General features: G+C 43.6%; 1 protein-coding gene across 2 annotated transcripts; it reads left to right on the top strand.

Annotated features, from left to right (window-relative positions):
- The first annotated feature begins 3337 nt into the window (after positions 1–3337).
- On the top strand, positions 3338–9364 carry bmp2b (bone morphogenetic protein 2b). 2 transcript variants are annotated; one of them, XM_080513805.1, is made up of 3 exons: positions 3338–3749; positions 4762–5071; positions 8119–9364. In XM_080513805.1, the coding sequence occupies exons 2-3, from the start codon at positions 4888–4890 to the stop codon at positions 9018–9020; spliced, it is 1086 nt and encodes a 361-aa protein (XP_080369931.1). In that variant the 5' UTR covers positions 3338–3749; positions 4762–4887; the 3' UTR covers positions 9021–9364. The 2 variants fall into 2 exon arrangements, with proteins under 2 accessions (XP_080369931.1, XP_080369930.1); XM_080513804.1 differs by having other exon boundaries at positions 4704–5071.
- Positions 9365–13004: the final 3640 nt, after the last annotated feature.

The following is a 13004-nucleotide window of genomic DNA, read 5'->3' as shown; positions in this document are numbered from 1 at the left end:
GGAAATTAAAACACAAACAAATAAACAGTGAGCCAATTTGCCAAATTACGCACAGCCTCTTGTTGGCGACCAACCTCAGCGTACTTCTCAATATTTGAACCATGCAGGCAAGGTTTGGACCCTCTCTTGTGATCTGTGAGAGGCCATATAATCTGGAGGTGGACTTGTTGCTCAAATTAGTGGGTAGAGAAGTGTGCCACATGTTCAGTATCCATAAATATTGACTCTGGCTTTCTAGCTGGCCGTCTCTGACCTTGGTGGGTTTCCATTTTGGGACCAACCTATATGAAATGTGTCCCGTTTCGCCACAATCTCTTTCATTCACCACGCGCACGTGCTCAGGGCAGCCCAGCAGTCGTGCTTTCAGCTGTCAAACACATGTGGATCGATGAAGATTATATTGGCTTTCACATTTAAAACTAAAACCAAAAAAAAAAACTCAAACTTGACAAACAGGAGAGTTGCAACAACAACATTCTTCCTGATTTCCAAACAGCATCTCTAAAGATGATCTCCTGGTAGGCAGGTTACCGGGCGTTAAGACTACAACTGGCTCAGGGCAGAGGAATCTGGGCCCTATGTGTAGCCAAGCTACTGTTAACAGCAGGTGAAAGGCTAATAGTTGGATCTGCAGTGTCATCTCGGGGCTTTGTCTGCCCAGTGACTCGTGGAATGTACCTGATGACAAGAGGAGACTGCACCATCCACGTCCACCACAACATGTGCAGACGGACACATCCAAAAGAAGCGGCGCATGCACTTGGGCTCCAACGAGGACAATAAACCATGTCTTCTCTTCTCCTGTCAGCATCCATGTATATAACAACCCGATGTATCTGTCCTCGTGTCTGTCAGAAAACCTCACACATTTTCTCCTCGCTCGCTTCATTATACCATTGTTGTGTTATGTATTACACATTGTTCTCCGCTAGCGGGGGTTTCCACACAAGAAAAAGATACATGATGGTGGTTTACTGTATATTACTCTTTTGGTTGCTGCGGAGGATTCCCCCAAATGTGATGACATTTTTATCATTTTCAGGTGAGGGTCTGTGTTTCGTAATGAAAAAAATAAATAAATAAAGCCTCAAATGTGAGTCTTTAACTTGTCACAAGGTGGCCCATTGGAGGTATGCCGTGTGAGTCATGGCAGCGGACACAGGCCCAAGAAATGCCGGTTATACTGTTCCTGAGCAGAGCCTGAAGGCCTCAGAGGTCGGATCAGAGGCTGGCTGTATTAGCCCTCACTGCAGGACAAAGGGATTTCCAAGAACACCACTTTAAGCTGATAACAACTATATATAAAAGTCTATAGCTAAATGATTGTTATGAGGTTGTACAGATGCTTCACAGTATTGTTTCTCACCCACATGTGGGTCACTGGAGGCAATGAGAGGAGAGCAGAGAAAAAATCATACCTTTATCTTGAGCTTTTGATTGAAATAGATTCGTAGCCACGGGAAAAAACAACATCTTTTTAAGAAACTTGATGGTAAAGTTCTATTTAAACTGGCTCCACCACGGATCCCTTCCCCTAAAATGGTTGATCATTTGCATTTCACAAGGTATGCCTTGACCTTAGCCTGTCTGGTCACAGGGATTTCACGCTGCAATGTTAACCTTCTAATCAGCATGTAATTGGATCAGCAGCAGCAATTTGATAAGCATGACGTATTACTTGAGAAATTATGTATCTGTTATCAGACGTGCTTGACTACCTTGGCTCGACTAATCCCTTGGATCTGACCTTAAACAAACATTGCGAGATAAAAAACAAACACAATAAATGGCTGATTGTGAACTCAAAATACAACACCCACATTCAAATGTTAATTGTTGACCCACAAACACAAATAAAAGTTATTATAGAATGGCAAAGCTCCAGATAATTTTTTTTTGGAGAATTAAAGATACTCACCGCTGAATTACTTCTAATGAATGACTGACCTATAGATTAAGTCAAATTAAAAAGACTTGAGTAGAGTATTACTCTTAGTCTCCCTTACTTTTGGCAAAAAAGTGAATAAAAGTTATAACAAAAGTGTGTTAATGTTCGCCTCAGTAAAGTATAACTTCAAAAGAGCTTGGATGCAGCTCGAGGAACACCGAGAACAATGCACACTGCCACTCAGCCAGCGGTATGCACCCACGGGCCTCTATGTATTTTAATTGCTAAGTGGATGATCTGGGATTATCCCTCATAAAATGTTTTTGTCCTGGAAGGAGACAAAGATATCTTGTGATCTCTGTGGGATTCACTGCATTGCTTTCTTGCGAACAGGCTTAATGATTTGGCTGAAAACACAGCCCCGGGCCAAACACCTAATGGAGTACACAAGAGGGAAGAAGTGGGGAAGGGGGCTCTCTTTTTATCTCGTCGACACCAACAACAGCACTCTGGACTACAAGAAAAATGCTGAAAAGTCACTAGTGACACGAAGTGTTGTGCATGCTTAATCAAGGTAAATAAGAAATAGTGTGTTAAATGTAAAAATAGGGAAGTAAAGGAGGTTTATCTGCATTGCAGATATAAAACAAAATTTCTGCAGCCAAATTTGCCATAGACACACTAATAAACTGCTGTGAGGTAGAACAAAACTGTAAAGTGAAATCCAGGTTGGAATAAAACATGCATAAGTCAGCAATGGTGTGAGACACTCATGCAGAGAAGTATCATCAATGTCATGCACGTATGCGCGCACACGACAGTGTACGCACGGGGGAATAAGCCAATTCCTTTGCAAAGAAACACATTACATTATCTAGTAACCATAATCTGCAGATATTAACACCCTTCAATCACCTGCGCATAAAACCCGATGAGCCGATATGATTTTTGCCTCGGGGAATGCAAAAATTTTAAAACAAATACAAAAATAACAATAACACTCTTTTGATGATATAAATAAAAAATGTTATCACGTGAAAAACAAGAATAAGGCTTTTATGGTTGACTTTATATAGCTGGATGGAGGGGTTCCGTAGTAAACAGTTGAATGGTCGAAATCTTCTACATTGTAAATCACAAAGGTACAAGCCATAATAACAAATCTTGTTCCGGGGGTCTCCTGGGGTCTTTGGTCAAATCTAATCAACACCGTGGGGGGGAAGGTGCCTGAAAAGTGTGTTTATTTGACATTGTTTGTCATAGAAAAAAAAAGAAAGAAAAAAAGTTTGGCGTCTTCAGGAGTCGAGGTCCGCGGGAGGCGCTTTCTCGCAAGACATTTGATTGACAGCCCCTCGGTGACATCACCGTACGACAAAAAGAGTCGCGGGGGGAAGAGAAGGCACCAATCAATTGAAGCACTACAGCGTGGCGCACGGAGGAGAGGCGACGCGCTCCACACTCGCAGCAACAGCGTCCTCAGGAAGGAGCGACTCTTCCAAGTGCGCTCATTTCTCCAAAAAAAAAAGCCAGCGGCAGTCAACGTTTGCGTCAGGAAGCCTTTTTTTTTTCTCCCCCCTCTTTAAGATGTCCAGTCAAGACTTTTTAAAGTTTGACCGGTTATGCCTACGCGAACCCGCTTCCTCATAGACTTAACATACTTTTTTTTCCTTTTTTTTTCCGTGCTGACCAAGACCTAACCCGATTTGCAGCTGGTGAGAATATGTGCGAGAGGCGATCGGAGAAGGGTATGGGCTGTCTTTGGTCCCCCAAGGAGAAGCAGCGTGGATTAAACACGAATTAATGTGGAATTTATCGGAGCCCAAAGGTGGAACGACGACCGGACACAGCGCTTCCTCGTCAGGTAAAACGAAAAAGGATGGATTCTTTATTAAAATATTTAAGGATTCAAATAAATTAAACACTAACTGATACCTGTATCTGTAAAACAACTTGCTCCAAAAGGAACATTTTAACTTAACGAATTGAATTCCGTCTTCTTCTTTCTTTTTTTTTTTTGTAACCACTTTGATTATAGGGTGTGTGCGTAAAAGTTAAGAGTTACGCTGAAACGCACCGAAAAGAAATGACATTTAAAGTGGTTTAACTTGAAGGCTGTGTTACTCAGATGATATTTAGTGTTTTTGATGTTCATGATGTACTGTCCCGGGCTACATCTGGCCCTGGTACGCACGTCAGATCTAACACCTGCGAGCCTCTTGAAGTAACTCTATCCCTTATGATTATACATGACGGTCAAAGCCTCTGCAAACAGACGCTCGCAGCACCGTCTGACTGCCTTTTGCTGCTGCTCTGCATTTAACTCTTTTTTTTTTCTCCCCCTCGCAACGTTCCTTAATCCTTCTTGTGATCTTTCGGGTTTCATATTTCTTTCTCTGCGTTTTTTACATCACTACCAACAAAATGTCTTATCTCTTTTTAATTGGAGACTATAGGTCTGCATCCCACCCAAAATCCTTTAATTGATCTTTTCCTTGACACTTTTTTTCTTCTTCTTCTTCCTCTTCTTCATTCAGCCCTTTCATAATTTCCTTCGCCTTGATATTTAACATCAGTTATTGCCTGTGGGGTTTTTGTTTTTTCTTCAAAGAGGCAAGGTGTCTTCCCTTTTTAACCTGCTGTCCCTCAGTCATCCGGACTACATGGGGGTGGGGGGGGGGTCTCTCTCTTTCACACACACAGACTCACACACACCCTCACACAAGTTGGGTGATGCTGCAGTGAAGCCCCTGCTGCGTCCACCTCATGTCAATACCTTGGAGTCAGTGTATTGACAGAACCCAAACTTTCTCCGCAGGGACTGACTGATCATGGTCGCCGTGGTCCGCTCTCTCATGGTACTGCTGCTCGCTCAGGTGTTGCTGGAAGGTGCTACGGGACTTATCCCCGAGGTCGGCCGGAGGAAGTACAGCGAGTCCGGGAAGCAGACCCCGGAGCACTCGGACAGCTTCCTCAACGAGTTTGAGCTTCGGCTTCTCAATATGTTTGGACTGGGCCGCAGGCCGACCCCGAGCAAGCAGGCTGTGGTGCCGCAGTACATGGTGGACCTTTACCGCATGCACTCAGCGAACGGAGACCACAGCACTAAAAGACCCAAGAGCATGGGGAAACACGCAGAGAGAGCCGCCAGCAAGGCCAACACGATTAGAAGCTTTCACCATGAAGGTATGTATTAGTGACATACCTTTACCTGTCAGCCGGAGAGCGCCTCGGCCCTCTCAGACAACCCAAACCTATATTTAAACATGACTCAGTGCGTCAAGACTGAACTTCAGAGTCCTCGCCGTTTTATGGAGCTTTAGTCACTTACAGGTGACACGCGTCTCAGCTATTTGTAACTCTTTAATAAGTTTGCAATTGCTTCAAACTCAGTGACACGGTTTACAAACAAGCGTCTCCCGGTACAATTAGATGGATTCTCATCTGCGCCGTGATGCAACCGTTAACCAAACATGCCCCCGGCGCAGCTGTCACGGGTTTCAAAAACATGAAGGGGCGGTGGTATCCCTGGGGTAATTTGTTTCTTAATAATTGATGGTGTTTGCGTGGCCACTGAAAACAGTTTTTCCAGACACGCACCACAGGAGGAGAAAAAAGGGCGGTGTGCCTTTTGCGCAGGTGATAGTCATCACCATGTTACTTCAGTAACACACGACATGACATTATACTAGCACGCATTATGACAAAGTCATCGTGTCAGACTGAATTCGGAGTCTTTTTTTTTCTTTCTTTTTACGAGGCTGAAATTATTCCTTGGTAACGGGGGTGAGAGGAGGAGTCGTGTGACTTATTCTTTCCAAATCGCCCCTATCTCCACGCTGCGCGTCATTACGCACGTTCCAATAACACCGTAATTGCTCACTTAGTTTATATGGTGGACACGCGCTGATTGTCGTATTTATAGTGTTTCAGTTCAACTATATTTTATTTCCATAACAACATATGCCACAAAGATGAATACTTTTAATACAATAAAGGGTGGTAGACTGGATAAACTGCAGCGGATAGAAATGTATAGGCGTTGTTTATACAACTTTGATGATGACGTTAAACCATTTAAAAAATGACCCCCCCCCTCAAAAGAAAAGAAGAAATTAAATATAAACTTTAGGATGGTTTATTTATATGCCAAGTTTAACAACTAAGCAGCAGCCAGGTGCACCTGATTATAGCTTTTGAATAATTGATATATTTAAAAAGTGATTTACTCTCAAACATATAGCGGCTCTGTATTTATCATTCAACTTCCTATATTCCATGTGCCAGTTTTTACAGCATACAAGTGACTGAGTCCATAGGGGCTCTACACAGAGTCCTCATACAGAGTCCTAAGTGTTTGACTGGGGGAAGTTTCCATCAGGGGTGAGTCAGAGGGGTGGTTGAGTGGTTGCTTGGGTGCTCTCCAGAGGCCTCGTGCAATGACACCAAGTGGCTACACTGACACACTACAAACAAGCCCGGCCGGGGCAGCTGGGCTGAGTGACTGCTCCCAGCTCACTGCTGGAAACCTCCGCACCAGGCCAACACACCTTGACACCACTAGCCATTACCAATGTGTTCAGACTGTGTTTACATACGTCCACCTTGGCTCTTTCGTCCCGTCCTGGCCGAGCGGCAGCGGCTGCGAGTCCTCCTATGTCAAGAGACACACAATTGATGGCCACTCTGTATAATAAGCGTGTATCTACAGATGTAAGTGCAGCACATCAAAGCAAACGGCTCCGTCATTCATCACATCTGCCGGCTGATATTCATTTCACTCAGATAATTAGTTTCACTGCTATCAGTTTTCAAAAATAACCATTTTCCATGCCAAATAGAACATTTCCACTATTACACAGGAAGTGGCTGCCAGAGACGGATCCCTGATGAATGACCTAACATTAGCCTTTATCTTTTGTTTTGGCATGCAGCACAAAAAGAAATTAGGAATGTTGATACACTCATATCTGTGGTTCACACGTTTTTGACAAGCCTCGACTTGTTCACATAGTCTTTACTTAAAGGACTGAGAGAGACAGAGACAGAGAGAGAGAGAGGGAAGAAACTGGGAAAGAGTGACAAGAGAAGGAGTCAGAAAGAAAAGAGGCTTTTGGGCTAAGAGAACAGAGGGAGAATGGGATTTAGGGGGCTGAGGAGGGAAAGAAAGAGAGATTGGGGACAGAGGAGAGCGAACGAGAGATACGGGGTTTTCCCACATCAAATGAGGAGTGATGGGCCTAATTGAGGTCTTTGTGCCTCTGTAGGGAGGTTTAGGATGAGATGGTGGAATTTCCTAAACGCCTCCTTTGAAAAAGCAAGGACTTCAAAGTTTGTGTTTACTTTGCTGCACCAAACAGATTAAAAACGTGTGTCTATACATCATCTATGATCTTCATAAGTAAGAGTTCAAAGTGGGGCCGCCTCAAAGAAAATTGCTGCTTTTACTGAGACTTCTGTCATTTACTGTACATTATAGAGGGGGATACCAATGAACTTAAGTGTATATACATGGAAACACAGGAAAGCTCTTTCAAGCTGCCAGTTAATAATAAAACATCAATAGCACAATGCTCAGCTTTCTAACTATAATAAATATCCTCAGTATCTTCTGTTTATATACCAAAACAAAGTATAAAAATTTACATTGCAAAATTTCCAGCTGGCAAGTTATGTTATACACTTTAATACTCGGCATGAATGCTTAGACTTTTGTGATATTTTCTATTTCAATATTACTGCACCGTACGTTGCTGAATTTTCAACTCATGATAAAACTTTTGTCATGTCATTAATAATGAAGAAACCTTATGTAAATAAATACAACCAAACTGTTTTCACCATACTACGTTTGCCCAGGAAAATGTATTAACATGACACTGATATCATCATTGCACCATAATGATCATTGGTCCTTGCGATTACACGAAATAGACGGCGTGTGTGTGTGTGTGTGTGTGTGTGTGTGTGTGTGTGTGTGTGTGTGTGTGACGATACGATACAGTTTGTATGGGAATGGGGCACAACCACACATTATAAGCTTGACTGGCTGCTCATCAGATAACATGAGCAAGACAGCAGATTCTTTATATTCAGTAGGCAAAGCGATAATTCGGGCTATTAAGGCACAAGCCATGAATCTTCTTTTTTATTCATTTATCTTGTGAAGGTTTTCTGTTTGATGCTTTTTGCATCTTCGCACCTAATGATTGTGTCTCTTCTCTCCCCCTTAGAGTCTATGGAGGCCCTGGCCAGCCTGAAAGGAAAAACCACCCAGCAGTTCTACTTCAACCTCACTTCCATCCCAAATGAGGAGCTCATCTCCTCTGCAGAGCTGCGCATTTACAGGAATCAGGTCATGGGAGCCGCAATCCCCAACAACAGCAGCACTCGTGACAGTGCTGCGGCCGGGGGCTTCCATCGTATCAACATTTATGAGATTTTCAGAGTTCCTGGGACTCATGGCGCAGAGCCTCTGGTGCGCTTGCTGGACACTCGGTTGGTGCAGGACTCTTTGAGTCGCTGGGAAAGCTTCGACGTCAGTCCTGCTGTATCTCAGTGGACATCTGGGAAAGGCCACAATCGTGGCTTCATGGTGGAGGTGCATCACCCAGGGGAACGGGAGAAGGATGGCGGACATGCCCAAAGACGTAGTAGGCATGTCAGGGTGAGCCGGTCCCTGCACCAGGACCAGGACTCGTGGCCTCAGGCGCGACCCCTGCTAGTGACTTACGGCCACGATGGCCGTGGGGACTCGGTGCTCCACACGCGGGAAAAAAGGCAGGCGGCGCCCCGCAAACAGCGCAGGAAGCAACCGCACAAGGCAAGCTGCAAGAGGCACGCCTTGTACGTGGACTTCAGTGACGTGGGGTGGAACGAGTGGATAGTGGCGCCCCCGGGCTACCATGCCTTTTACTGCCAAGGGGAATGTCCTTTCCCTCTGGCAGACCACCTCAATTCCACCAACCATGCTATTGTGCAGACGCTTGTCAACTCTGTCAACTCGAACATCCCCAGAGCCTGTTGTGTGCCCACTGACCTCAGCCCCATTTCTTTGCTCTACCTGGATGAATACGAAAAAGTCATTCTGAAAAACTACCAAGACATGGTGGTGGAGGGATGCGGCTGCCGATGAGACCTCTGCAACAGAAAGCAACTGAAGAGACTGAAAGAGATCAGAGGTTAATAATGGACACACCGGTTTCCCAATGAAGACATTTATTTATACAAAAGAAACACAAAATAGAGCTATTGTGGAAGAAGAAAAAAAAAACTATATATGAATATATTTATGTCTACGTAAAAGTTGGGAAAAATAAATATTTTAATCAAAGGAATATTCCTTTACTGGTTTTGAAAATGTATTTCTGATGTACATTTTGAAATGGGTGCAATACCACATGAAGTATAATGCTCAGATTTTTATTTTGTATTTATTTCTATTATAACCACTTTATTTGTAAATAAATAATGGGTATTTATCGTGAAAAAAAAACAACCCCGTGGTGACTCTAGTTTTCCAAAACCAGCCGCTGCTGATGTATGTCTCGGTTAAAAGGGAGGTTTGGCGGTGGCGGTGGCGGTGACGTGAATACGATTTTCTAAACTCTGACAGAAAACAACACGACAAGACGGCTGCACTACACTGATTGCAAACCAAGCACTGGACTATTTGTGTAAAATGTAATTGGAAACCAACAACAATACAAGTTTAGAGAGCAAAGTGACAAGACTGGGTGTAATGAACTGTAGGTCGGCGTGGGGTCACCGGACAATTTACAAGCTCACCAATGTGATAGACTCCCACGGGAGGATTAGAAAAGCAGCAGAGCATGTTTTTAGGCATTACATGTCACTGCAAGAGATCCCTGGGAAGACTCTTCCAAAGGCCCTGGTGTTTATTTAGTTCCCTACCAATAATATTGGATGAGAAAAAAAAAAAAAAAAAAAAGCTAAACTGCAGAGCTTCTGTGGAAAGGTCTGACAGGGCACAAGGTTTATTTACAAGGAGATTTGAGACTAAAAGATTGCAAACTGTGGCAGATTGACAAACCAAGAGGCCCTCAGCAAGAAAAGAGCCAACTGGCACTTTAATTAATAAAGACAAACATACACAGAGCTGCACCTGTCCACATACAGCACAGGCTCAGACAGATTCTTCCTACTTCGGAGTTTGGCCGCCTTCCTTTGTCATCTCTGAGTCATGAATCTCTAATGTGTATCAACACTTAAAAAAAAAAAAATACACCTTCACAGAAATCTCAGCAAAAGAAACCTCTCAAGAGAAACAATGCTCTAACTAACTCCCAAAACATCTTGAGAACAGTGGTTCATCCTCAAAAGGCCATCGGAGGTGAAACATAAACGCATGCTGCGGGAAGAGTTTGACGTATGAGAAACTTGAGTCGACGCCTTTATACTGCGAACATAACAGTATAAAGGAGAACAATGCGGCATCGAGATGAAAGCGAACTGACTAAAACTGAAAGCTATGAATGCATAGATGAGAATTTATAGTGTCGCCACAATAACAGATCAGATAATGAGAGAGAGAGGGAGGGAGGGAGACGGAGAAGGAGAGTTTTGCGGAGTTTGAGCGACTGCGTTTTCTGCCATGTTTGCATTAGAAAAGGGTTTGGAGGGATCACAAGGCAGCTCAAAATGCTCTAAATAGAATGTTTTTATGTGAGCGCACATTGGGACCGTGGAATGTTGGTTTTCAATCTCAGACACATGCATTTGCTTGCATGGAAAACCGACGTGGTTGTTTTTTCAATCATCTATTCAAGGGTTTCCTGGTGGGCTTTTTCACTTCAAAAACAAATGTGCGTTGAACAAAGATACACTTGTTACTTATATAGGAAGTGTAAATCAAAACATTTAGAAGAAGCCATGAGACTTTATTCGGGGGCTGTAAAAACACTCAAATGTCACTTAAAAAAAAAAAAAAAAAAAAAGCCACAGATCACATCTATTATCTCCATTCTATTCTTTATGGAAGTTCATTTAGGAGTATGGAGGATGCAACTATTTAATTTAATTACACCTTCTGATAATCACGCACACACACACACACACACACACACACACACACACACACACACACACACACACCAGACTTCATTTTCAATCTCCTGTATATGTTATTATACACCCCCCCCCCCCCCCCCCCCCCAATTCCCCTCAGTCCCATCTGGTGTCAATTTTTCCTCTGTGGATCCCAGTGCACCACAACCCTACACATGAGCTATGCAGAACTCTGCCAGTAGTGGCACCATTTTAATGGACTTGGGGAGGAAGTCACTTTGCTGGCACACTTAATGAACACTTGATAAAAATCAACACCGAAAACCTGAATCACCCCCCCCCCCCACAAAAAAAAAGACTTTAGCTACAAGTTCCAGAAGTAATAGTTAGGAGTGCAACTTGTGGAGAATTCTGTGTTGAAAAAAAAAAAAAAAAAGAGTGTTAGATTTAATGCCTTTATAGTCCAAGTCCATAAACCTTTCATTGGGTTGGGTGGAAATACTGCTCCCGGGGTGGGTGACACATGGGCGGCACTCCTGAAACTCCCCTTCTGCGCCCCGTCCCTGCTGAATTGGGCTCTGGCTGTGCTGTGAGTTGGCCACTGTTCCTCCGGCTTCTGGGGGGTTCCCATTTTAGAGCCATGTTAGTATCAGACAGCTCCTGAGGGACCAATTCTAAACTTCTCACTAAGAAGAGGGGTCAGGGGTCAAAGTAATAAGGGCCTATTATCTCTGCCCTCGCTGACTGACTTCCAGGCTCATCACGTCATCACAGACGAGCCGCTTCAAGTGTGGTCAGCCACTGGTTGGAACGAAGAACCTGTTTCTGTTTGAGAATCCAGTCTTTCTCTCCGACTCAGACACAAAGCGGTCACTTTCAAAGCAAGAAGTAGCCGATGAAGATCTCAAAAACTGTCTCAGTGTAACTACGAATTTCACGATTAAGTTATAAAAGCACAATTGCGAGATATGCACTCTTGGCGAGGTTCTCTTCACCTGCTGCACAGACTTCTCCAAAGTAGCGCTCGCAAAACAGATTTTCTTCTTCCTTCTCCGCGAACATCTGGCGAATCAGTTTAAGGTGTCCTTTGCTGTATTTGTTTACACACAAACACACAACAGAGCAGCCGCAAAACTGATGAGCATAACACTGGAAGCTGGGACCTACTAGCGTGGCAGGGCTCATTCATTTTGTTTGGTGCACAGCAAACCACACCAAAACTATCTGCAGCTCCAAACAAACCAAATCGTAAGGGTTATAAAAATCAGATTTCCAGATTTCTGGCTGGCCCAGAATTGGAAAGTATGTGGTGTGCCGTGTACCTTTGATGAAACAGAGGGCTCATGAGATCTCGACTGGCCCGGTGCCAAAGTGGGACATGAAAATTTAGAGAAGTGAAGAGAGACAGCGGCCACTTTAGAGTCTTTTTTTTCTAAGTTTGGATCTTTTCTTCTTCATGTGCTGCGCACACTAATTTTAGAGATGGTGCACATGGTGTTTTTTTTCTGTATTCCGAGAACAGCCAACGAGATGACGTCCAGCATAGCGAAGACTGTGGCATCTGTGCTGCAGCTCTGAACACATCAAACAGACGGGCGTCCACAGATTCAGGAGCAGCACAAATATGGAAATTACTTTTCCAGAACGACTACACAGATGATCGTACTTTCACATATATACAATCTTTTGCTTTTCATTCTGCACATGTCTGCAGGAACAAGCACACACGGAGTCAAGCTCATCTGTGAGCATGTTCCACAGATGAACTGCTTTTGACTTCTTAAATGTTGGTACACTCTGAATATAAAAGGCATGTAAGAAATTACTACAGCATTACTAAAGACTATTGCTACCTTGCTCCTGAACTATGTTCTGCTACTGCCATTACTGTAAGAGCTAATCATGCATGCAATTACAGTGGAGTTGGCCTGGAGTGACATGCTGAAATCATTACCTCTGGCTGGGACTCTGTGGAATAGACCATTATATAGCCTTATACTCACAGCAGAATAATCTTGCAGTTAAGCTGCGTATAGTTCAGAGTTAAAAGCCTGTCTGCCAGTAGGATACTCCCGAGAACAAGGCAATGAAA

This window comes from Blennius ocellaris (genome assembly GCF_963422515.1).
Source record: "Blennius ocellaris genome assembly, chromosome: 18".
NCBI lineage: Eukaryota > Metazoa > Chordata > Actinopteri > Blenniiformes > Blenniidae > Blennius > Blennius ocellaris.
This window is presented reverse-complemented; position numbering and strand designations above follow the sequence as displayed.